The sequence below is a fragment of the Solea senegalensis genome, linkage group LG8 (assembly GCF_019176455.1).
Source record: "Solea senegalensis isolate Sse05_10M linkage group LG8, IFAPA_SoseM_1, whole genome shotgun sequence".
Taxonomy (NCBI): Eukaryota; Metazoa; Chordata; class Actinopteri; order Pleuronectiformes; family Soleidae; genus Solea; species Solea senegalensis.
Window position 1 is genome coordinate 8,272,654 of NC_058028.1, and position 26,553 is coordinate 8,299,206.

General features: G+C 40.6%; 1 protein-coding gene across 2 annotated transcripts in view; it reads left to right on the plus strand.

Annotated features, from left to right (window-relative positions):
• Positions 1 to 26,553, plus strand: part of plekhg2 (pleckstrin homology domain containing, family G (with RhoGef domain) member 2) — a 60,339-nt gene that overhangs the window by 15,708 nt on the left and 18,078 nt on the right. Inside the window, exons 1-5 of one of the 2 annotated variants that reach the window (XM_044031712.1) lie at positions 202 to 220; positions 3,310 to 3,818; positions 9,140 to 9,240; positions 18,605 to 18,671; positions 19,715 to 19,761. In XM_044031712.1, coding sequence (XP_043887647.1) covers positions 3,360 to 3,818; positions 9,140 to 9,240; positions 18,605 to 18,671; positions 19,715 to 19,761 — 674 coding nt within the window. In that variant the 5' untranslated portion in view covers positions 202 to 220; positions 3,310 to 3,359. Of the gene's footprint in view, positions 1 to 201; positions 221 to 3,309; positions 3,819 to 9,139; positions 9,241 to 18,604; positions 18,672 to 19,714; positions 19,762 to 26,553 lie in introns of those variants that run through there. The other variant, XM_044031711.1, reaches the window with a different exon arrangement.

The window sequence follows — 26,553 nt, forward strand, 5'->3', positions numbered from 1 at the left end:
CTTGCACCACAGATATAATTAGGTCAGTACCAATAAAAGTAGTTCACATTAGTCCTCACAAAGAGATTGAAGTTTTGTGTGAGTGTCTGATTGCATTTAATGAATAAGAGAAAAGAGGAACAGAATGAGATGAGTGTTGGGTAAAACGAACCACATCCTGTGTACCAAAAAGAGAGACACACTCACACACACACACACACACACAGAAACCCTGCGAACTGTAAGTACCACTGCAGCTGCTCTGCAAAGTGTGCAGATAATATACATTACATACAGTATTTACTTATATGATCTACTAGATATTTTTGCTTTATGACAAAAATATTGATCTGGAATCAATCAGGTTGTTTAGTTTGACTCGTTTGTTTTAGCGTTTTTTTTTTGTGTCCCTGTGTTCACACTCTTAATATCAGCAGTGAGTTTCATTTGTCGTCTATTTTCCATTTCCACTGACCAGAATTTATTTCTTTGCCTCTTGAAGTCATCTTCTTTGACTCTCACTGGTTTGTGAACACACCGCTTCTCTCTAAGCTGATGTGATGATGATGATGATGACGATGTGAGCGCGACTGGCGCTCCCCCGTGTCGGCCCTGTTTATAACACTGACGATGAAGTCATGGTGGTTTTTGTCTCAGAGCAGAGCCAGAGACTTGATAAGAGACAGAGAGAGAGAGCGGGAGAGGGCGAGAGAGGAGGGAGAGGGGATAGTGGTGAAGATAAGAAGTGATGTCAGCATGGATAAGGAGGACAAGTCTCTTTCAGATGGTTAATAGCAGTGATTTTAGTTCAATTATCAGCCCACACACAGAGAAGTAACCATATTGAGAATCCATCTATTATCAATCACCTCTGTGGTCTATTCTATATACTCTAAAAGGGACCATCATTTACACGGTTGGATATGATCTGAGAGATCAATCTGCCATAAATCAGCTCATCTTTTATGGAATTCAAGTCCATTTGTTCTTCAGTCCCGAACAGAGGGGACAAAAACATGTCCACATGCTGTTCATGGTTAAAGATCTGGTTCTGCCAATACTGACACATACACATATAATTTACAAATGAATTTGTATTGATTTTGCATGCTTGTATTACATGTTATTTTCCACGTGCCAAAAAAATGCTGTGATATTTCACTGAGCACCTGAAGTACAAACCTGTGGGGCAGCATTGTTTCTTCTGTCCAGAAACAAGGTCAGCTCACTACCTCAACTTACTGAATGAACAGGTTTTTTTTGGATATCCTCCAGAATGACAATGCCAGGATTCATTTGTCTCAAATTGTGAGGGGAAAAAAAAGGTTCAGGGAGCATAAGACATAGAGTCCGGACATCTGGGATGTGTTGGAGAAAACTTAACACAGTGTTCCAACGCTTCCATCGTAGATGTGTGACATTGTACAAGCTTATTGAAAACAAAACAACACAACAATTCCACAGCAAATGCATGCCATAATCAAGTTTGTGTCAAAATAAGCAAAACTATTCAAGTGACAGTGATGGAAGTTCTACAGTTTTCAGCTGATCCTTTGTTTTGCGTGTTCTGTGCACAGTTTGATTTTAACACAGCCGTGGTTGTCATGGCATAGTTGCTACAGTCTCCACAGTTGACTGCGAGTCAAGCATTCTATCTTCATGCTTCGATGGAGAAGAAGTCGCAGTTTCACAGTTTTATCAGCGAGAGACTCACACACTTCACTAGAGACAGGAAGTACATGATATGAACACACAGAGGGAGAGAGAGAGAGAGAGAAATGAAGCGTGTGTGAACACCATGGCTAAATAAGGCTGTAACCTACTGCTTTCTTTCTCTCTTTCTCTTTGTGTGTGTGTGTGTGTGTGTGTGTGTGTGTCATGCTGTAAATTCTTAATATGGACATTTTCATACAGAGAAACCCACATTTTTTTGGTCAGTCAGCTGTAGCTGGGTTTCCAGCGTCCCCTGCTGGTCACAGGAAGTCGTACAAAACTGTTCTTGATTACAAGGCCACACAGGGAACCATGTTTGTGTGGAATAGATGTGCGAGTGCACAGCGGTGTAAAAAGCAGCTCCCAACTAGCGACGCCCCAAATTTGGCCGTGTGGCAATTTCCAGTACATCATACTTCAAAAAACCTTTCTTTTAAAGCTGTTTGTGTGAAAAAGAAAATTCACTGACTTTTATGACGATTGTTCAGGTGTGAACCCTGTCGTATGTGTGAAGGCAGCAGCAGGAGGAGCAGGAGGAGGAGGAGCTTCTCTCATTCAGCAGCTTCTGAAAACATCTGTGAAACACATCAGATCTGATCTGCGTCTCAGACGCCTCCGTCCTCTCGCGGATGAAACGAGCGTCGTGTGTCTGTGAAGGTTAAAACAGCGGAGGCATGTTGGCCTCAGTGTTTCAGTGAAGCTGTAAAATGTGTTGGTGCTGTTCCAAATCAAACATGGCCGCTCCGTCAGCAGCTGTTTCTACTCTGCCTCTGAGAACCTGCTCTTCTGTCTGAGCACAAAGAAATTCAAAGGTGTGATGGGTTTACATGGCAAACACTAACGAAGCTCAAACTTATGTGTCTTTAAAGGTAGTTTTTGAAGAGTGCTGACGGAGCTGTGTCTCTCCTCTACGCCTAGAACTAGTGAAAACAGAGGGGACTGCACCAACAATTGCTCACTCTATGTTATGAAGAATATGTTTGCTGCTTTGTTCCACTGTTAGTCTTTCCAACAGAAAACTGAAGTCTGTGTCTCTTTGGAAAACTCTCACTCTCTCACACACCAATGTCCACAGAGAAAAAAATTTAGTGTCTCATGTGGTTGCTATAGTTCCCCCGATAACTTTGATTTAATTTGAAATGTTTAGATATAGTACTCATAGCTGCATTCCTAACAATGCAGCCAGGGCTGGCCTTATGCATTTTGGTTGCCTTGGGATTCAGCAACCCCTATTACATTAGCTCATTAAAATTGGACACGTCTGAACTTCCATGCACTCTCTCTTTGTCTTTTTTTCTGTTGTAAATCAAACGTAATCGCGTAAAGTTGGCAGCTTTGCCATCATTCAGGGGATGTTTGGAAGAACAGCTCTAAAGCAAAACTCACATTTTCGGTCCCAGCAACCAGTACCATTCTAGAACCAGTTCTTATTACCCATCCCTATTCATCAGCTAACAAGGCAGCAGTGGACCAGAAACTAAAAACACTGATTATTTGTTTTCAAAGAGATGCTAAGTATCGCTTAAACAGGTGCCTCAGGTGTCCATGCATTGAACGCAGAGAAGCCATTTTGTTCTGTATCAATAACAACTAACAGTCATCTCTCCCTCTCTCCAGCCACCAAGCGTCCCTCCTCAGTCTCGTCTCTGAGTGGGATTGTGGGTAGGATGATGTCGTCTGGCGACCGTGGCGCCTCGTCCTCCTCCTGCACCTCTGTGAACACCGTATGCTCGGACGGCGAGCGCCCTGCCTCCCTCTCCCTCTCGTCCTCCACCTCCTCAGCATCTCTTCACGATGCCTCCCATTCTTCCTCCTCCTCCTCCTCCTCACTGCCGTACGGTGCCGTGCCGACCTACAACGCCTCCTCGTCCTCCTCCACGCCGAAGAGGAATGGCTCAGACATCAGCCTGGACCTCACTCCCTTGGTCACAACGCAAGGTGGAAGAGGAGGAGTCTGTGTCGCCAGGGCGACAGGAGCAGGCTATTCTGCTGACGGACATGTAGCCAATACAAATGCAGCAGTGATGGCAGCCACGCCCCGGCAGCTTTCACGGCTGGAGAGAGTCGTGATGGAGATCGTAGAGACAGAACAAGCATACGTCAGAGACCTGAAGAGCATTGTTGAGGTAAGAGGCGGAGCTTCAGCTCATCTGTAGTGATGTCATTGAATTTGTGTCAGGTCAGGTGTTAGTATAGTACTCAGGACCTCATGTGACTCAGTTTGGCTGGAACAGCTTCTGCCAGTGCCTTTTTTAAAGCCCGAGTCAGAGTTCAATACACACTTTAAATCCACAGAGATCAGGCAATATATCACAGAACCTGACAGACTGAATATATCTGACCCTAACAATGCCCATGGTGCTTTTCACCAGCGTGGAAACAGCTGGAGCAGACATTATTCCAGACCTGCAGCATTAAAACATCTTTCTGATACATTTTCTCTTGTCTTACTCAGGGGAGCGCTTAGATGATAAAAGCATGTGAAATCAGGGTTCCCATGGGCCCTTGGAATCCTTGAAAGTTTGTGAATTTGAAAAAAAATGTCGAGGACCTTGAAAGGTTTTGAAAATTGCCCTAAATAGTCATGGGTTATTGAAAGTGCTTGAATTTGCTTGGTTTGTTACGACACTACCTACTGTTTCATTCTCCCTGCATTGCTTGATGTACGTACACAGAACAAACGTTGAGTCATAATTACTAGCGGGTGGTGTGGACACTGTCCACTGTCTCTCTCTGCTGTTGACGTGAGATTCCATGCAGAACAAAGACCAAGTAATGAGTAAAGACTGACTTTGACCAAGATCTCTAGGACAGTCCTTCGTCCAGCTGCAGAGCGTGCTTCATATCAGATAAAGTGAACAACATGGGAGAAGAAGTTCTTATAAGTTGACCTCCCATCTTAAGCTGTGTCAGCACGTTCTGTCCTTAAATTTAAGGGAATTGGTCCGGTCCTGGAAAGTCTTTGAACAGTCCAAAAATAAGCAAGCTGAGAGAAAAGATTATTTAATTAGTAAGTGATACTGATATGAAGTGATATATTGATCTATTGTCTGTAGACATGTTTCCATATCTCTGTCTTCTGTGCTTGCTCTGGTAAAAGTACTCCCCCTTGCCTGTCCCAGACTTTTTTTGGGATCCTGAGCCATAACAGCTTTCCAACATCTTCCCTTTTCTTTTTATGAATATAGCCAGTGATAAAAACTAGTTGCTTAACATATTGTCTGGTCTGTGGATTTGAACAGTGTGACTTCCTGCCAAAATGGATTCCGACTGTAGTGCAACAGGATTGTGCGACGTCAGTTGGTGGCCCTTAAATACCTGTCAGCCAATCACGCTGCAGCTGTGAGCTGTGGTTGACTGTAGGAAGCAAATAAACCATGTGTGTGTGTGTTTGGGAAGAACTTTAGCCCAGATTTACTGCCCAGGTGTGAATGCCTCTGGGCCAGTTTACCTGCAGCTGGCCTCCACACACACACACACACACACATAGAGCTCATGCATTGCGATGCATTGTTTTAAGTTTGTGTGGTTCAAGTCATGCCATGCTGTAATTCAGCAGACCTGGGCCACTGGGTAAGCCAACCAGAACTAGACTAATAATATTATTCATAATAGTTATGACGATAATAATAACAATAATAATAATAATCACCTTTGATTTCCTCTAGAAGTAGTTGATTTGTGTGTGTGCTTCATCCAACATTAGTCCAGGTGCAGAAGCTGTGTGTGTGTATGTGTGTGTGTGTGTGTGTGTGCGTGTCATGGCAGAAGATGAAAGCAGCAGTAAATTCTCTGTTTTACTTCAAAAGGATGTTTCACACTCCAGTTGGATGGATGGGATAGGATAGAGATGGAAGTATACACACTCTCTCTCTCTCTCCCTCTCTCTCTCACACACACACACGGCTGGCTGTCATCAGATTTATCAGCTGTCTGTCAGTCGTCTTTCTCGTTGACCTTCTGTGGAGGACGGAGCTGCAGCAACTTCTTTCATCATCACTTCTTCTCTTTTTTTATTTTAATCCGTCCTGGCTCCACTCTTCATCTTGAGGTCTGGAGGTCACAAAAATCACAGACGTGTAATTATATACAGTACATTAACAAGGAAGGACATTTGGTGAGGAAAATGCATCATTTGCAATAAAAATTAGGTTTAAATGTAGTTCGTTATCAACTCAATCTGCCACACAAAAGTCCAAAGAAAAAAACAGTGATTTTAGCTCAAAGGGACACAAGAGCTGCTGATCTTCAGCTGCCTTTTATGGTAAATTTGTGTCTCCCAGTTAAATCCAAGCAAAGTATTTAAAACACTAAAGTTGCAAAATAACACATTTGAACTTGCTGATGGATGCAACAGTAGATCAACCACTTTTATGTCCTGTGATGTAAAATGTGTGATTTTCTCTGTGCACTCTGTGGGTGAGTGGTTTACAAAGTTCAGCTTCCTGTTCTAAAACACTGAACCATCCTGTCAGGTGACTGTTGGCACTTTTCCACGATACAGTTCTAGCACGACTTAGCTTGCCTTGAATCAGTTTGGTATCAGACACGTCGTTTTCCATTACCATAGTTGCTCCTCAACACAGGCAGGCTGCCGTGATGTTGTTTTATACACAACAAACATAAACTAGTGATGAGCAAAGCAGTTGTTTTCGGTGTACAGAATCATTAGAATCGGTTAATTGAAAAGATTAGTTCAGTACTTCCAGTAAATGAACTGAAATACAGCTGAAGACGGCTTACGATCGCCGGCTTTAAGCAGTGCTGTCACTAAATACTCCTCTGTTAAATATTGAAATTTAAAACATTTCCTTGGTAAATGTTGGAGATTAACAATTTTTTTCAGGATTTTTAAGTCTTTTTAACTGATCTCCATTTCGGAATTGTTCGGTTTGATTCTTGTGTCAGACATTGCGCTCATGGCTCTTCCAGAGACGACACTCTCTGATCAATCAGGAGCCGGCAGTCTGTTGACGTCACATTTTAGTATCAGCTCAGCTCACCTGGAACTTCACCAGAGCAGGTGCTAAAAAAAACACCAGGTACCAAGTAAAATAAACAAAAATGAGTCAAGCCGTGCCAGAACTGTAGGTGCCATCTGTGTCAGTACCACATACAACCACACCTAAAAACAAAAACTTTGTGCTAGTTTGATGAGCGGTGTATGTACATTTTGGTACATTTTGGCACAGTTTAGCAAAAATGCAGCAGTGGCCACTCCTTGAGTCTAATGTTTTATTTTAATTTGAAGCATTTGGAGCATCTGACATGTTTGTTTAAGGAGAAACAGATTTTGAGACTCATGAACAGAATAGTTGTTTGTTAAAATGTTGTTTCTTTTATTTTATCCAGAAAGTTGACCACACTGACTCTCAGATCTGTTTCTCTAGTAAAGGTTAAGTCTATTTTTACTTAGTTATAACTGTCGTCTTTTCAAGATAAGTGACAGGAAATGAATGTGTTGCTATTGTTTCACAATCATCATGAAACAGAATGTTTATTCCTTTCTGTTCAAACTGTCGCTTTCACTCCTGTGTTGCGTTCAGGAAAAAAAGAAAAAGAAAAAGCAGCGTCCTTCAACGCCACAGTTAGAAAAGTGGTGATTGCAAGTCAAAGCAGCAATCCCAGAATTCCTCAGTCCTGGTGTGTGTGTGTATGTGTGTGTGTGTGTGTAATGTAAGCCTCCATTCCTGCTCTCTGTATTTGAGGTTTCACTGGAGTCTGGTTTTGATTGAGGCTTCATGATGTCACGCTCACTGTGAATCTGTGTGTGTGTGTGTTTCAGAATAATAACAATGCAGACAAAGGAAAAGGAGGAATGAGAGAAAGTGGAAACAGCTCTTCTTCTCTCTGACGACTCTTTAAAGCTGATTTTAAATAGGAAAATTGTTCCCATAAAAGTGATGTACGCGATGACATCACTGTATTTTTTTTTTGATCAGTTAAAGACGTTTGACACAAAACTGCTGACACGAGTGAAACAAAGTGGAATCACTGGACGCAATTTTTGTAAGAGAAAAGTGAACATGAGACATTTGATGCTGCGAGGATCCTGCAGCCAAGTGGGACAGGAAATCGAGGGGGAGGAGGAGGTGGGGGAGAGGGGGAGAGGGGGAGAGACAGATGCAGGGGACGTGAAGAACGAGGTATTGGACGGAGTAAAACAACTGCAAGGGAAAGATGCAATCAAAAAGGGGGGCAGAGAAGGATGCAGAGGTAGTGAGGAGAAAAAAGGGAAAGACGATAGAGGAGGAATGTGGGAGAGAAAAAAGGAGGGAGGGTGAATTTGGGGTCGCAGAGGATTTGAGGAACAAGAAGGGGAAGATGAGGAGGAAGGAAAGAGACTGAGAGACTTGATCTCCTTCTTCACCGTCCGTCTCACAGACATGTTCAGAAAAGGAAGAGGAGACAGACTTTGTTACAGTAACTTCACTTCACTTCATCATCACATTCACGCTGGTGCATTTGTTCACACTGACGAGGAAATCTTCTTCTTCTTCTTCTTCTTCTTCTTCTTCTTCTTCTGTCCCTTCCTCATTTCTCATGTCTTCACCTTCATGTCATCATCTTGTCCTCCCCCCGCTCCCTGTGACCTCCACTATGTGTTTCGTGTTGCCTTTAAAAGGTGATGAATGTGGCCAAGGCCTCTCAATATATGGCTTATTATACTCAAACACACATACACATTCATGTGAGGACACTCACAGACATAGTGCATTCTTTAGCCCGTTACCTTAACTTAGTGGCTAACCCTAAATTAGGTCTTAACCCCCAAAAATCCCTTTAAAGATGTGAGTATCAGAGTGAGGACACCATACAGAGTGTCCTCACTCTGATACGTTTTTTTGTCCTCACAAAGACACACACGTACACACACACATAAACGCTCACACACACACACACAATTGCTTGTTTTTGTTTCCAATTTAAGAAAAAAAAAAAACAAAACAAACAAATGTTTTGTTTGTGACCACACTGTGCCTCTCTCTCCTTGTGTCTCTCTCTCTCTTTCTTTGTGTGGGTGCGTGTTAGAGAGAGAAAGAGAGAATGTGGAGGTTTTTGTTTTGTAGTTTTGACACAAATTGTAGACTTTGCTTTTATGGTAAACATAGTTTGGTGTAATTGTTTTTCAATTCACAGCATCAGAAAGCTGCTTCTCAGTCATAAAGAACAACACAGTGCCCTGGTGGTCATTGAGGGTACTGCATTTCCAAAAAAAATCCATAGCAGACCAAAGAGTTTCTGGAAAAAAGTTTTTCATGTTTTTCTATTTTATTTTATTTTATTTAGGGTTAGGGTTATATCCAAGAAACCCTTAATGAGATTAAAAACGCTCACATCAGTGCACATACAATAGGAACAATAGAAACAAACAAAAATAATAATAAGGTGAACACCGTTGTGTGAGACGTGTGAGTCACCACATGCCTTCTCCATGTCTCTGCAGGACTACCTCGGCTGCATCATTGACTGCGGCACTCTGCCCTTAAATCCGGAGCAGGTCAGCACTTTGTTCTGCAACATCGAGGACATCTACGAGTTCAACAGGTACTGTAACTCACCTCCATCTCCTCTTCTCTTCTCTTCCTCCTTTAAGTTGTATTTTCATTCAAACTTGGCACAACAGGTCCTGACTGCTGTCCACCATCTTTAAAACATATGTGAGCCCTCAGTGGTAGAATAAAGACACAGAGTGATGTCAGTAATAACGAAAGATGTAACTTAACAGTTTAAACTCTGGCAGCCATGTTTTCACTGAGAGTGAGCCTCCTTAACTCAGACAGGGAGCACTCAGTGCTGACGATGTGTCAGTATCTCACACAATTACGCTTCAAAATCCTGAACTATCCCTTTAAAGGTCAGCAATCAAGCTGTCAGAGAAGTTTTGAATGTCCGATTTAAGAATGAAACAGAAAGACAACTCTGTGTTTGCATGTGCGTGTGTTTGAGGGCATTTCTTCAAGTTCCTGGGAAGGAAGCTGTTAAAATATGTCCCACACACACACACACACACACACACACACACAGAGCCCTCCACTCCACCCTGCTGAGAGTCCTGTTTTCACACTTCACTTTCTTTGTGTCTGCTCCAACACACACACACACATGCACGCACAAACACACACACATGCACACACACCCACACAGACCCACACAGTTTTCATTCCATCCAGGCTTCCTGCTCCTGGTTCTCATGGGAAATACTGTGAGAGGGAGAGTGAGGGGGAGGGAGGAGAGGGCGAGAGGGGAGACACATCTGTGTGTGTGTGTGTGTGTGTGTGTGTGTGTGTGTTTGTGTACACCTCTACAAGGAATTAGATTGTATTTAATTAGTTAATAATAGTTAATAATGCAGCAATAATGGTTCAGACATCCTCAATTTTACCTTTAATCTCTCTCTCTCTCTCCCTCTTTCTCTATCTCTCTCTCTCAGACACACACACACTCTGTCTCAGGGTCGTGCAGAGTTTGGCAAAATTGAATGACCTGGTTTCTCTCTCTCTTTCTTTGTCCAGAGAGAAAAATAAGAAAACCCCCAATTTACACACACACACACAGAGTACCAGATGTGCAGACATAATAAGTCCGCAGTGACTACATCATCCAGCATAGCTCCACCATGACTCTACACTCGGGTCAATTTGGTGACGGTTGAAGCTTGGTTATGATTGGCTGTTAAACACACACACACACTCTCTCTCTCTCTCTCTCTCTCTCTCTCTCTCTCTCTCTCTCTCTCTCTCTCTCTCTCACACACACACACAGAGTGGGATTTGGATGCTGAGTGTAGTTGCGTGACTCTTTACATGTTCACATAAGCTCCATGACAAACAGCTGAGGCTGCTGGGTAATCTGAATGCAGCGGCACTAACGCACATGGCGATGTACTGTACTGTGCCCCCCACCCCCACTGAGAACCAGCAAGAAAAGGGACACCGGAAAGAAAAGTTTTTTGTGACTTAAGTGTTCTGAAATCCTTTGTTCTGATTTACTCCAGGGACAGAAATGTATGAGTCAGCAGTAGAACAGCAGCTCCTACCACCACCTACAAAGCACCTACAAATGCTGATTTTCTCTATGGGCTTTTGTGCCACAGAGAAAGAAGTTAGGGGAATTGGTCACAGGGCCTCCTCCAAGTGTGCCACCGACAGCAGCGACGACTCTGAGGATGCAGCCTAATGAATTGAGACACAGCTTCTGTGTGTGTTTTGACTTCGACTCATTATCCCTAACCTTAATCACAGCCAGTTAATACCTAACCCTAAGTGAACAGAGTACATTTATTTATCGGAGGCTGCAGCTCTGGCATATAAAACACACTCTGGTGGATTTTTTTCCACAGAGACGTAAATCAAACAGACGTCTGCGGAACCTGTTAAGCTCGCAGGTATGTTTTTATAGTGACACCGTCTTTACACGGAACACGTACAAGACAGCCGACTGTAATTACTGTGATTTAGAGACGTGTGGGCTGTGTGTGGCAGTCGCTACTCACCTCTGAGGTTATAGCAGTTTCAGTTAACAAAATGTTTTTTCAATTTTAGTTTCCGTTATTTCCAACTATAACAGCTTTGCTCACCTTACGCACATTTAATGTGAATGTGTTAGTTTGTGCACTATCAGCACTTCAAAGGTGAAAAACGCAAAGCTCAGCACTAACATGTCAAACCTGAACCTGAGCTATAGGAAAACAGATTATATAACATTATGTTTGCATCACATGACTCACGTGTCCAGGAGGAGAAAAGCTTTCTTAGCCTCTTTCACACACACACACACACACCCCCGCGGGATGACACTATTCCCAGAGCTTGTGGTTGTTCTACTGCGTCACGCGTGCATGAATTGTGACATCACAGATGTGTCAGAAAGAAATCAATGGTAGTTCTACAGTTGTTACTATGTTGCGTCTTTTACTTTAGTCTCTCTTTAAATCGATCAGTTAGATGATCTGATTAAATATGATGAAATAAATGATATTAGGTTTTAAAAAGTTAGGATTGCTTTTAACATTAACGCTAACTAGGGCTGAACAATTAATCCAAATTCTATCACAATCGCAATATGGCCCAATGCACTTTTCAAATGGCAGGAAACGCTAATGTGTGTCAAATGACTTTTAGATCAAATATTGACTGAAGAAAACATTTCTTTTTTTGTCACAGATATCTCACAGTGATCATTTTAAACATGTTATTTAAATGAAAAGGAGAATAACTATGTAAAAGTTATCATTCTGATATCACAAATCATATCCAACAGCTAAAATACCCTGCTAAAATACTGTTAAAATCCATTATTATTATTATTGTTATTATTGTTATTGTAATAAGTATAGTATAGTATAGTATATTAACATATAGTTCTGTAATCCAATGCAGGAGACATTTTTTACATATATATAATTAGTTTATGTCACATTAAAAAGTAATTTACACTAAAGACAGAGTGTAAAACTTTAGGTTTAAAATGTTCAGGTAGGCAGGGGTTAAATTTTCAGTGTGCAGTTGTATAATAAGACAGAATTGGTGATAATATTTCATCTTTTTAATAAACTTTCTCCTGTTTTTTTAAATGTTCCATTCCAACTTTGCTTATGTTAGAAATTAAAATCCCATTAAACGTCAATAAATGATGATGAAGATAAGAGAGTCTCTTATACACGAGTGTTTATGTTGGATGAGAGTGGCAGCTGATAAACTGCTGCCACACACTCTGTCCTTATCAAAGCACTTTCCACTTCACCCCCGAGCTGCAGCAACGGCGCGTAAATCAAACACACCTGAAGCGGCGCGGTCTTGGCTCCAATGATGACACTAATTGCTGGTTCGTCCTGCTGAAAGAAAGAAAAAGTCCACAATCATAGCTCAAGCCCTCACATTTAAAGCCACAAGGACACTTTGTTCACTCCTGTGTGAAAGCACAGGACTGACACCAGTCTCATTTTCTATAACCATGGCCACATTCCATGTAGTTTTCGATATTTCACAGAGTGCGTTTGACGTCATTAATGAAACGCGACACTGCCATTGTTAATTTGATTCGTTCTACTTCTATTTCTTCTTCTCATCCTCAAAAAAGTCAGTATGTCTACAACAAAGCACAACTCAGGAGTTTTCAAAATAAAAGTCTCAGTATTCACTCACTTTTGACCACATTAAAATAAGAAAAAGAAAAGTCAGAATAGACGTTTTTGTTCATCCTCACTAAAATACATCATTAGTTTCTGTTTGTCCACAATAAAGCACAACTCTGGAGTTTTCAAATTAAAAGTCCCAGTTTTTGATGATCCACATTAAAACAAAATCCCAAAGTTTTTCAAGTAAAAGTCCTAGTTTTTGTTCATCCTCATTAACACAAAAATGCAGCCTCAGAATTTTTTTTTAATAACCACACCTTTTAAAATTAACTACACTAGAACAAAATCCCAAGGTCTTTAAAATACTCACATAATTGGTATATAACGAAAATTCATTATAGTGGTAAAAATGGCTAATTAGAATATATACATGAATACAAAAATAACAACTCTTTACACAACCGCAAGATTTTCAAAGTAAAAGTCATTTTTGTTTGTTGTAGGTTTTTGTTCATCCTCACTAGAACACCTCTGCAAGTTTTTCAAAAATAAAATGGGACTAGCAATGTTTCCAAAAGTCTCTCTTTTAGAGGCTGAAAAAGTATAACCACAGATCCTCCTCCCATCATCAGCTCAGTTCAGCAGCATATCTCAGATGCCTCACCGTCAGTGGCTGTTTATCACTCTGTTAAAGACTTGTCTTGCTCTGCACGAGGACAAAAAACAGACCTCGGCCCCTTGTGTGTTTTGTTTGGCCCCGACCCCGCAGAGGAGGGCCCGGCTCGGGTTTTTGGGGGCTCTGGTGTCACAAGGTCATGTGGGGTTGGGGTTCGGTTTGTTTACTTAGCAGCTAAAAGCACTGAGAGAACAGGGGAGATGATAAAATGTGTCGTGCAGCAAATGAAATGAAGACATTACAGTTCACATGGATGACTCTCTCTCTCTTTCTCTCTCGCCCTCGCTCTCTTTCTGTGTGTGTGTGTGTGTGTGTGTGTGTGTGTGTGTGTGTGTGTGCTGTGGGAGAGTTTAGAGTTCAAGGGTCGGTGTCACTGTGACATTGCAGAACACAGAATAATGAATGAGCCAAATGTGACAGAATCTCACACGCACATCTATTTCACTAAAATCAAGTGATGACATTTTTATTCCAAGTGTCAAAGGTTAACTTGAAGTGACATCACACCATTCATCAGAGTTTATTCAGCGCCGTTACTTCCCGTGGTCTCTGTGCGTCCTGCAACCGTGAGTCGCGATTCTCTCTCGCTGCACATTTGATTTCTACTTTACCCACAAATAAATATGTTTTCCATCCTGTTTCTTGTTATTAGCCCAGTGTGTCCCCTTTTGTTTTTTACCCATGTCCATCTTTTTCTCTGTCCTTATTTTCTTACTTTTCATTTTTTTCCAGATAATCGCCTCTCTTTCACCCCCCCACCTCTGTTTTCACCCTGTTCTCAAACAAAACAAATCAGAAAAACACCCAGAATTCCCTCTTCCTCTCCCACAATCCCCCACTAATGATGTCCGCCAGCCACAAAATGAGGCCTGACGCCAGAGGAGAAAGAGGGAGAGAGAGAGGGAGAGACGATGTGTGTGTGTGTGTCCTTGTTTATAAACGTATGTTTTTGTGATAATGAAAGACTTGATTTCAGCTTGTTAACTAAGAATGCAGAGAGAGTTCTGTGGTGTAACCTCATATTAAGTGTGTGTGTGTGTGTGTGTATGTGACTCATAGACATCAAGAGATATCACAAAAACAATGTATAGTACATCAATACAACTACTCATTACTGTTCTCACTAATCCACTCTACTCTGCTGTTCTCACTACTGTTCACTACTGTGAACTGGTAGCACTGTTTTTACCCTCTTGTTTGGGAAACACTGCTCTGAAAGACTGGTTTGTGGCAATAAAACCACACACTAGAAAGAAATATTGTTTGAAAAGATAGTTTGAGAGGTCAAGAAACAAATAATGTTTGCCAGACAAAGGCTGGGTTGCCCCTGAGCAAGGCACCCAATCTCTCCAATGCTCCCCGGGTAAAGATAAGTGCGGCCATTGTGTGTGTGTGTGTGTGTGTGTGCGTGTGTGTGTGTGTGTCCAGGTATTACTAATGTTGTGGGGACCTAAACCTGTTTACACAGTCACATTATGGGGACTTGTCTTCCTTGTGGGGACAAAAAGCAAGTCCCCATAACGTAAATTACTACATTTTAAGGTGAAGGTATGTTTTAAGGTTAGGCTGAGATTGAGATTAGGGTTAGGGTTAGGATTAGGATTAGGCCAGTAGTAATTGTGGTTAGGGTTAGAGTAAGTCTCCAGGAAATGAATGTAAGTCAATGCAATGTCCCCTCATGTCATGAATGTGTGTGTGTGTGTGTGTGTGTGTGAGAGAATGAGAGAATTATGGGAGAGAGTATGGAGCCCCAGACATAACATGGATGGAAAAAAACCTCATATTTGTGGCCACAAAATCCGTATAACATGTGCATGAAATAATAATTAATAATATAAATATCATTCCCACGAATAACCCTGAGAGCTGTGTAAGTAAAAGGGGATGAAAGAGGGCTGAAGATGTGAGATTGAGTTTTATTTTAGTTTGGGAATGAGTTATAATGATATTCTCAAAAAGTTAAGTATAGTTAACATTTGAATGAAACATTGTTGAGACATATTTATTTAGCATAATTCACACAAAGTGGTGTAGTGTAATCCAAAGGAAACATGTGTGGTGAGTTTAATGGCAGTACGCTGTATCATGGTGTACTTAATGAATATTGTTGTTGTTAAGTCATGGTTATGATTCATTTTATATTGCATAGTAGTGATAATTGTGCAGAAGTCACAAAATATTTGTTATTTGTTTGTTAAAAAAACGAGCGAAGCGAAATTTGAACTGTGACGTATTTCCAAATTTCACAAATTCAATCTGATTAAAAAAATGTTTTAGTACTTTTTGCTTAAGTGTATTTCTATAAAAAACAATAATTTCATAATATCGCCTATAGTTTGTGCTGAGAAAAAGGATATAAGACTCATTCTTATAGCCTCTGTATATATGTTAGAAAAAGGGTTAAAAATGTTTTTTGTTGACGGTCCCTGTGCTCCGGTTTCACTGACGACAGCACATAGAGATCAATGTAGTTTCTCCAACTCTTTTTGATGAAAATTAGGTTGTAGCTTGTTTTGATTCAAAATATGTCATGCATTTGTTTCAACAATGTTTCGTTTTAATGTTATTGATCACAGACGTTGGATCTGTTGATAGGAATGATTCTAAACCCAAAATTTTAGTATTTCATGGCCACAAATAAGAGGTTTTCCCCCCATGTCATGTCTGGGTCTCTGTAAGAAATAGATAACATATTACAAAAAACAAAAAAAACATTGACACCAGAGGAAATGACAGCTAGGTATTAAGGGTGCATCATTTTGGTGTCTACTTGTGCAGTCTGCACTATCTCCAGAGTGACATTATGTTGAGCTGAAGTGAAAAATACCAAAATGTAACCATGGTTACACACGAAATATGAATGAGAAATGAGTCAATCACCAGTTTAGCATGTATATTCACAATATAAAACATATACCGACTCATTTAGTTGTAAAAGATGTTTGTGGCTCTGTTCCTCTCCTCCTCCTGATTTACAAACACCATTAAACTCCTGTCAGGTCTCTGGATTTCCTCCTGATTCTTACACATTAACACAATCAGTGCTCTCTCCTCCTCCTCCTCCTCTGCTGTGTTGCTGTAAAATATATTTTGCAGTAAATATCGCTCCTCTGAGGTCATTCAGCCTCTCTGCTGATTGATAGATTCTGTTTGAGCCACAGTTTTCAGGTCCTCGTCAGACTTTTGGCACCTGAAGGGTCGTATTTTTAAGTATAAAACTTCTTCTGCTTCTTTTCTGGTTCACCCACTGAATCTCACTCACACTTGTTCACACTTTTGACAGTGAACTGCTACATCACTAGTCTGTGTGAGATTTTAAATGAGTCTGAACACACAGTGTCACAGGTATGACTCGACCTGCAGACTGTACATGTGTGAATATAATGAAAGAGTTGACTTTTTTCTCTGACTGTGTTTCACACATGAGTCTGTGTGCCGTTGACGTGTCACAGTACAAGCCGACGGTGCGGCCTGAGTCCATAGCACTTAAATATAAATAATTACAAATAAAAATTTATTAATTTGAACTGAGCTGACCTGAGCTGAGCTGGGCTTCCTTCTGCAGCTGGTTTCTTTCAGCAGCATTCATCATTGTAATTTCATTTTTAATCACTGCTTATTGATGACAACTTCTCTTTGCTATTTAGATGCTGTAATCACATGCAGACACACACGCACGCGCGCACACACACACACACACTTACATCACTTTTTAAATACAGACACATGTAATAATAATCTGTGTGTGTGCAGAAGAGAAGAATAAAGATAAAGAGATAAAGGAGCTTCACAAGTGTGTGTGTGTGGGACGTGGCAGGATGATGATAGAGATGATGACAGATAGTGGGAACAGTATTTTCGGTGCAGTGTGTAACTGTTACTACAACATGTCCCACATTTCTTGCAGTAAAAGTTTTCCATGCCCCCCACATACCTCCATGCCGCCCCCCCTCTCTCTCTCTCTCTCTCTCTCTCTCACTCTCACTTTCTCTCTCTGTGGGGGAACCTGATCCATCTGTGCTGCTCTGTGTCTGTGGTCGTCTGTGATACTGTGGACTGACAGATTCGGATCCTGCAGGTCCTGAAAGACCAAACATGAGAAGCTGAAGGTCCATGATTCATTCATTCACTGTAACTGTGGATGTCAGAAACTTCAGTGTCAGTGTTTCTGTGTACACAATTCATGTTTGTCTTTTGTCTCCTTTTTTTTAACATTATTGTACTAAAATTATATCACTTATTACACATATTATTAAAGGTATAGTTCAGGTTTTTGGGTAATGTGGTTGTATGAGATACTTGCAATCACTACATACTACAATCACTGCTGTCTTTTACATGAGCATAGGGAACTACAGTAGCCTGCATGTACCTGAATGGATGTAAGCACTCGCAAATTGCAAATCTGACTGGTTTGTGAATTTGGGCTGCTGTAGAAACATGGTAATGCATGATGGCAGCCTTGCTTTAAATACATCTATACATTTTGTATTTAAATTTTGATTTGTATATATATCTTTTTTAAAGATTTAAAGTGATTCCATAATTGCAACGTAGAGGTAGAATATTACATTTCTTCTAAAAATATATGCCCGCTTAATTGTAAGCTATTTTAAGAATGTATTTGCCTTCAAACTTCAGTTTGAATGTATTTACAAACTGAAGTTTGTGAAAGTCCACGGAGAAAAACTGCAGTCTCACCATGAGATTGGATTAGAAAATCCTTATTTAGTACATGTCACTTAAATATCTGTAAATCTAAAAAAAGGATTTAAAGGACAAAAGTCACAAAATAACACAGTTGACAGCAGTGGATCAACAACTCCTTTGTGCTGTGATGTAAAAATGGCTGAGTCTTTGGTGTGAGAAAGTCAGTGGTCTGCAGACTTTAGCTTAGAGCTGGATACTGTGATGTGATTGGATCACACAGGGTGGAGTTGAACACCAGCTCTGAAGACATGTAAAACACCTGGAACACAAACCAAGAAACCCTCTTAAATCTTATTATCCAGCACCACTCCCCACTCATGCTTTCATGTGTCTGTCTGAGTGAGAGTGAATCAGTGAAAATGGCACGGTGTAATGTAATGTAATGTTCAGATGCACTTGTATTTGTGGATACTTGTTTAAATGTGTGTGTTTATGTGTCTCCTTAGTGACCTGCTGGAGGATCTAGAGAGGAGTCCTCATGCTGTGGCCATCGCTGAGTGCTTCGTAGAACGGGTGAGTTCAGTTTGTGCATGCGTGTGTGTGTGTTATTTGACATGAAACACTCCAAACATAAACGTCATTTCATCCATTGCCTTCTGCTGCTGAGGATCTAACCAACACCTAATTAATGTGTCTGTGTGCGTGCGCACCCTTGCGTGTGTGTGCATGTGGACAGTAGTGACATTGTTCTCACATGTTGCAGCACAAACACAGAACATACAAAACCACTCTCATTAGATGATTAAAGGTTCAGTCTGTAAATTATCCTCATTAACACATCTAATGTTGTTTTATGTATGTGCAGTTATACACATACATAAAGTAAGTTATACAGTATGTTGTTGTATATGAAGTGATAATAATTGCAAATACAACATATTATATTTGTAGCTACACAAAAAATGTAGTTGTACATATTGTTGCACTGTATATGTAATTAGATATGATGAGTGTTGTAGTACAGTGTAAATAAACATTAACACACACACGGGTAAAAAATAAAAAGTCTAGCCAACATAATCAGACATATTGATTGTCTTGCTTCTGTGATGAGGCTGATCTACAGTGCACACAGTTCAACACAGTGGGATTAATACCATGCATCAAGTTACCTAGCCGGTAAAATAATTACAAGGGCATTATACTGTATATCTACCTTGCTCCCTCTGTTTTAGCTTTATACGTGTATTAATAATTATTGAGTACACCAAATATATTGGCGAAGATCCATTTGACTACAGGCATTTATGACCTTTATCTTGTAGTTACATCCTTAGTTTTATACTGCATGCCGTTATGTGGGGCTTATGAAATATACTGCAGTCAGCCACCAGGGGGTTATCCAAATGTTTTATCTTTAAATTTCAGTCATGTTGTCAGTGCCTTTAAGGTTCATATATGTTGTTTATTTTTTTAATATTTATTTTTTTATCAGCGATTTTATAAAATATGCTATGTATTGTCTTAACAGCATGTGTTGTTAACTATTTTACTGTGATTCATCCGTTCTCGTCTTTCTTCTCTCTTTATCGTTAACTTTGTTCTCTTTTTTTCAGAGTGAAGCCTTTGACATCTACACATTATACTGCATGAACTACCCCAAGTAAGTACACACTCACTCACACGTTTGCACTTCATTCATCGTGAGGACCCTCATAGACATAATGCATTCCCTAGCCCCTTACCCTTACCTTAACCATCACAACTAAGTGCCTATCCCTAAAACCAGGCCCTTAAAAAAGCCCTTTATAGATGTGAGGACAAGTCAAAATGTCCTCATTCCATATGGTTTTTGGTCCTCACAAAGACACAAATACAAGAACACATAGAGAGAGGTTTGCACAGATATTAACACTCTGCACTGACTTCCGTTCACTGCAGCCAAACTAAAGCCTCACACAAGCATGCATGTGTGCGTGAGAATAAATGGAAACAGATTTAAACACAAATTTGATCAAGATGTTGTTGTTTCGTATTGTGTTTCCATACATGTTTATTGTCATTGTAACTAAAAGTATCATGGAGGAGCAGGTTTATGGTTGTGTGTGTGTGTGTGTGTGTGTGGGTGGGGGGGGTTAGGTGAGGACATGGACTTTTCAAACAGGAAAATTATTTTGTTTTTCCAATTTTTCATTTCAATTTTAAACATCTCATGGAAACATTAAAATAACAACATTGTATTTATTCAGCCTTCATTTGGCAACTGAGCTAACAAACTAATGAAAGCTAACAAACTAATGAAAGCTAATAAGCGTGTGAGCTAATGAGCTAACAAACTAATGAGCTAATAAGCTTACAAGTAGTCTCCAGTCAGAACTGAAGAAGGTTCTTGGATGACAGGTGATACCTTTTCAACTAAATGTGTTAGTACATATACAGTACATATACACTCTGGGAGATATAATGACCTGAATCACTGAGAACCAGACAACCTCGTACTGTATGCTCATGTGCTAACAAGCTAAGGAGCTAAAGTAGGGAGGCCATTTACACCAAAAAGGAGGACACAGGACTTCACTACAAAACATTTTGTCCATGATAACGGCCGTATGATGATAAAGTTATGAAATACTCTGTCCATTGTAAGACTATTTAATTAATGATATATCATATATATATCATTCTCCAAAAAACAACATTATGGAAGAGGTCTGTTGTTTTTTTCAATTGAATCAATTGAATTTTCTTTCAATGACAACTTTTTTTTTATTTTTGTAATCTGACATGCAATCTGACTTTTGAAAACTCTATTAAACCCAGGTCACACACTTTCAGACGTGTGTGTGTGTGTGTGTGTGTGTGTACAGTAATGATATTGTACATGCAAACACTAGCAGTATGTGTGTGTATCTGTGTGTCAGCTGCTCACTGTTACATGTGAGCAGAGACCACAGTGTCAGATTTACACACACATCTATCATAAGTAATCATTAATAATCAAATCAAAAAGCAACTCATCATGACTACAAGATGAGCAGGGTGACATTAATCAAACCCTTGGCAGATAATAGCGTGAATGATGATAATGATTGCAACCAGGATCTTCCTGATTGGACAGTTGTGTCATTGATGTGAATTCCAGCAGTGAGGACAGTTGCTCCCTGTCAGCGTCTGCTCTCCACATTTTTCCACTGTGATCCGCTGGGTCAGATTTGGAGGGAAATGTGCTGGATTGCAGGTTTTGTGAACTTGAGTGCAGCCGCACTGGGAACTTGAGATGTTTGTCTTTGTTCGGTTAGTTACAGAGAAACATGCCAGATAACAAAATGGCTCCAGGAACGCAGCTTCTCTGCCAGGATGTGAAAGAAGAGAAGAGCTCCAAAGAAAAGTTTCTGTATAAAAATCACAGAAAAGAGGCAACATCAGCAGACTCGTGTCTCATCACTGTACACAGCTCCAGATACAAATTTATCATGCTAAACTGCTGGTGTGTGTGTGTGGGGCTTTGTCTTATTAAATGCCAAGACTTTAACTGATTGCTCATGAAAGTGAAGTGTTTCCAAGAGAAAGAAGAAAAGTGCAGGTTATTGGCAGGTTCAGATTCAATGAGATCCCATGTGGAGACATTTGAGTTTACACATGTCATATTTAATCCAGAGTGGAGATGAAGCACTGAACAATATGACTGGTTTGTTTTCTTTTTGTCAGATGTTGCACAACAATCAAACGGAAGATTCCTCTAAATTTGTGAAAAAAGAAAAAATTTAGTTGTACCTCACTTCTTAAACTGATGATGTCACAAGGACGTACCAGCTCTTTTCAGTTGTTGAGGGTCTTGAGGGTCATTTATGTTTCACGCTTTACCGCACTTAAGATGTTTAATCTTGTTCATTTTTAACCTGTTACTGTTTGGCATAGGTGTTACGTTATGCGACACCATCTCCTATAGCCAAAGTCCTAATTTTACCAACAGATTTGTGTCTGTTATTGAACTGAAGAGTCCATTTACACTCGAAACTACTGCACGTTTTATCACATTAAATCAAAAGTCATCCTCGCTTCCCCCGTAAATGAATCCATCACTGAATCTACTGCCCTGTCAACAAGGCAGTGAACTGAACCTGTCAAACCAAATGCAGTGTATCATGTTACTCTAGCTTAAGTTTGACTGTGGGATAATTTGAGTTTGCTCATGGGACACAACCTACAAATATTTCCCCTGTTCTTTTCTGGAGAGACACCAACACATTCTTTTTTTTTTTTTTTTGCTCAAATGTTTCAGCTAGAGTCAGTGAAGCAAACCTCCAGTGGTGTATTTCCACCAAATGTGAAGTGAAATTTCCATGCAATTAAATTACATACAAATTCAATTTTGCATTACTCTGCAATGACACAATGTGAATCTCTTTGGCTATTAGTAAGTATTTTACAAAAGCCAGTCACTTTTGAGATTGAGGCAGTGATTCCCCCACCTGAAGAGAACGGGTAAGTATATTACACGTCATATTTATACCTGGCATTAGAATGCCTTTTCTAATCCACATCATGATCCGATTGCTGTCCGATCAGGCCCCCCCCCACACACACACACACATCCCCCCCGTCACCTCCCCTTTGTGCGCTGCCATATCAACAACAACAACAGTGTTAGTCGCACGTGAAGTTTGTTGATGCAGGAACACAGGGGAAAAAGTGGAAAACAGAAGAAAGTGGAGGACACTGCCCCATTTTGGAGTTTTGTGGACACTTTTGGCAGATCGGATAACAATCCGTCCTCGGGTGTATAAACATTTTACGTTTGGCATTTTAATGCAAGTTGTAAAAGGGGCCCATGATCCTGAATTCGAACTAGCATGACACCAAACTCACTATGTCCCTCTAACAGTGGATATTTTACCACACCACTACACAATCCATCGATGCAACACAAAGAATAGCACGATAGTGACGCACGCAGTGAAATGTTATTTAGTGAGGAGGAAAGTGGAGAGCTGGAGAGGTTAATGGTGTTGGTGAGTGGCAGTGCATACTGAGGCTGGTGTCAGGTTCCCTGTGATTGGTGGAGATGAAGTCAAACTCATGGGAGCAGCTGTAATTATCTGCAGCCTGTGAAAGCATGGAGACTGGTTTCAGTCTGTGCATGTTTACGTCCAGCACACAACCTCACACTTTGTGTGTGTGTGTGTTCAGAGAGCACTCACAACATGAACAAAATAGAAAATAAAACACTCACCTCTGAGAGTCTTTAAAACGTCTGACGGTTGAGAACCTTCCAAGTACAGTTTTCAAGGAATGTCTCTGGTGCAGTATTCATATCTGACATGTGTTTTACATTCTTTATGTGAAGGGCTGCTTTTATCTGAGATCACAAGATTTACAGCTTCACTTTGACTGTGGCTCTTTGACGTCTCTATGACGTTTGTTTGTGTTGTTGTCATCTGGAATCAGGATAGTTGGGCTTTTTGTAAAGCCTGAAAATGTCTGCTGTAAAATAACAATGGCACGAGGCGTAACACTCCTGCGAGTTCCCCCCAGAGTGTGCAGTGTTCATGTTGAGCCTTTTAATTTGAACAGTTCAGTCTCATCGCCAGGTTGTCAAACACTAATGTTTGACAATAAGCACAAACAAGGACAGGCTTTGTACGCAAAGATGACCTGAGGTGATCTCTCCATCTCTGAAAGACACTGTCCATACTGACATGGACATCTGCCTCACTTTTTTAGAAAGTTTTTTGCAGCAGACACGGTAACAACAGCAGGAGAATGTCTGGCACATCTAGGCGAGGAGCGATGCCCGGGTCTGGAGACGGGGCGCTCGCCCACTCGCTCCCTGTAATTATTTAGACTTTTTCCTGCTGTGTTGTCTTATGAGCTCACTTGGACTTTATCTGAAGATTCGACTAGGTAGTTGGAGGTGTTTGGAAAATGTGCAAGGCAAACTTTGCAGATAATTGTGTTCCTCCAGAGTTTCAATTTCTAGAACGTCTGGACTTCAGTTCAACTCTGAAAACCAAAAGCGAAGCAATTTTACTTCACTAGGGATGGGGATTGAATACTGGTATTAAATTAGTACTACATTCTCATTTGTCAGTATGGAACAAGCAGATGCTATCAGGACAAATGGTGCTAAATTATAATTATGTTGCACCTAACTTAGCCTTACATGTGAACAGTGATCCATCTGAAAAGAAAGCACACGTCACGTGGAGAAATTTTTTTTCTGCATCTTAAAGCACTAGACTGCGTCTCTGTGGTCAGGCAAATTATAGAGAGTATGACTAAGAGTATTGATAGTAGTTGAAGTATTTGTATCAAAAACCACTACCAATATCAGTAGTAATGAGTGGTGAATGGTCTGTATTTGTTTAGCACTTTTCTATTCTTGATGACCACTCAAAGCTGCTTTACACTATAGTATTGCCATTCACATCCATTCACACCCATTTTCATACAGCGCATCTATGTGCTATCACTCAGCTTTCATACCCATTCACACGCTGCCGGCACAGCTGTCAGGAGCAATGTGGGGTTAAGTGTCCAAGGACACATTGGCCTGTAGACTAGCTGAGCCGGGAATCGAACCTTCAAGTTGAAAGGTGGCTTGCTCTACTACTGAGCTACCCAGAAATCCCAATGCTACCCAACGTGAATCAACAGACATAGTTTCAAAAGTAAGCAGGTGGTCCAACTTCCTCACTCAGTTTTTCCCACGCCTACCTTTTTTTTAATCGAGGTGGAGACACACATAAACTGTCCTCAGTTTATAATATAACTGTTGAACTTGAAATACTTAAAGACAATGCTCTACTGAACATGTGACTACTTACAAAATGATTTTTTAGCCTATCCATTTCAGATTGCTATCTAGTGAGGTGGTGTTAATTTACACTATTTCATGTCATGTCAACATTTTGGTTCATGTTTGGAAATACATTGTAAAAAATGACCTTGTCTGGTTTTTGTGACATGGTGTTACAATAAACCTTTCAAGCTAATTGTGTGTCTTTGCATCTTTGCAGTGACTTGATATATCATCATTTTATCATATCATCTTTACTTTTGCACCATGAGATGCTTTGTTTGAATTAAGTCTCTGCTGCTGCGATAACAAATTCCGCACATACAGACATGATGTCATCACTCACCTCCTTTAATAACACACTGTGCATCCTCACAGAGGTCTGGTGTCAGTTCAGCACTTCTATGTCACCCAAGGAATAACATTCATATGCAGTCGTGGCCAAATCTGAGGTTGCCAGTCATGTGTGAAATGGAAAACAAGACTCATTTCCTTCTCACATCCTCTCTGAAATCAGATCATAGTTTTTTAAGAATATGTGACAACGCTGCAAATGAGCAACGTTTCAGACGAGCTTGTTTCTGTTTGGACGCTTCAGATTCTCTGTTGAATTCATCAGTGATATGTCTGCAGATGATATTAGTGCTGCTCAGAGTTTCTGGACCGCTTTCTGTGATTCATGTCTGTCCTGAGGAAAACAGCCTGCTCTGTAGCTCCATCGTTACCTTGACCTCCTGCCTCCTGTCCTCCTCCCTTTTCTTCAACCTCTCCAACTTATGTATCTTACCACTGGTGTCCAAGATTTTTTGGCCTCATGCTGTGATAAATGTTTGTCAGCGGACATAACAGCCAAGGAGACTCTTGTGTCCTCCATCGTCTTCTTTCACCGCTTCCAGTATCCCCTCTTCCCATCTCACCATGCTTTTCTTCAAGTTTTTTGTTGAAGGACCTACAACAATTGAGGAGTCTCCCTCTCCTCCATCATCTTAAGTCTAATCCACATTGTTCCTCTCTTTTATCTGTGCCTCATCCATGTTCAAAATTGCTTTATTTTCTTTCTCATAGTTTCTCTCTGTGCTCTTCAATCTATCCCTGTCTTTGTTCAAATTGTGACAGATGTTTGTTTCTCTGATCTCTTCAATTTCTCTCATTCTTCTCTAAACTTGTATGTCTGTCCAAGTTCCAAACATATGTGGAGTCCTTCACCTCCTTCATTGTCCTCTCTTAATCCCCTTCATCTGTCTTGTCCCCCCTCCTCCATCATTGCTTCACCTCCTCTTTATCCCCCCCCTTTCTAATGTACCCTGATGAATGTTTGTTAAAGGATATCAGAATTGAGGTGTTCCTTCTCACCCTCTGCTGCTCCATCAGTGTCGCGACCTCCTTCAGCTTCAAGTGTGCCTTTGGCTCTGTTTATTTTTCTCATTAAATTTCCCTTGTGGCGTTGTGATAAATGTTCATCAGAGTTCATCACGGCTGAACTCTCTCCCTCTGTGGATGCATGTAATCTTAACCTGGACATCCATCAACCTCCTTCATGGTTCTTAGATTCAGATTCTGGTTCAGTGGCTCCTCACTAGATTCTGGATCAGATTTGTGTCATATTGTTTGAGTAAGGAAAGAAACTTTCATCTGTAACAGATTTAGGCTGAACTC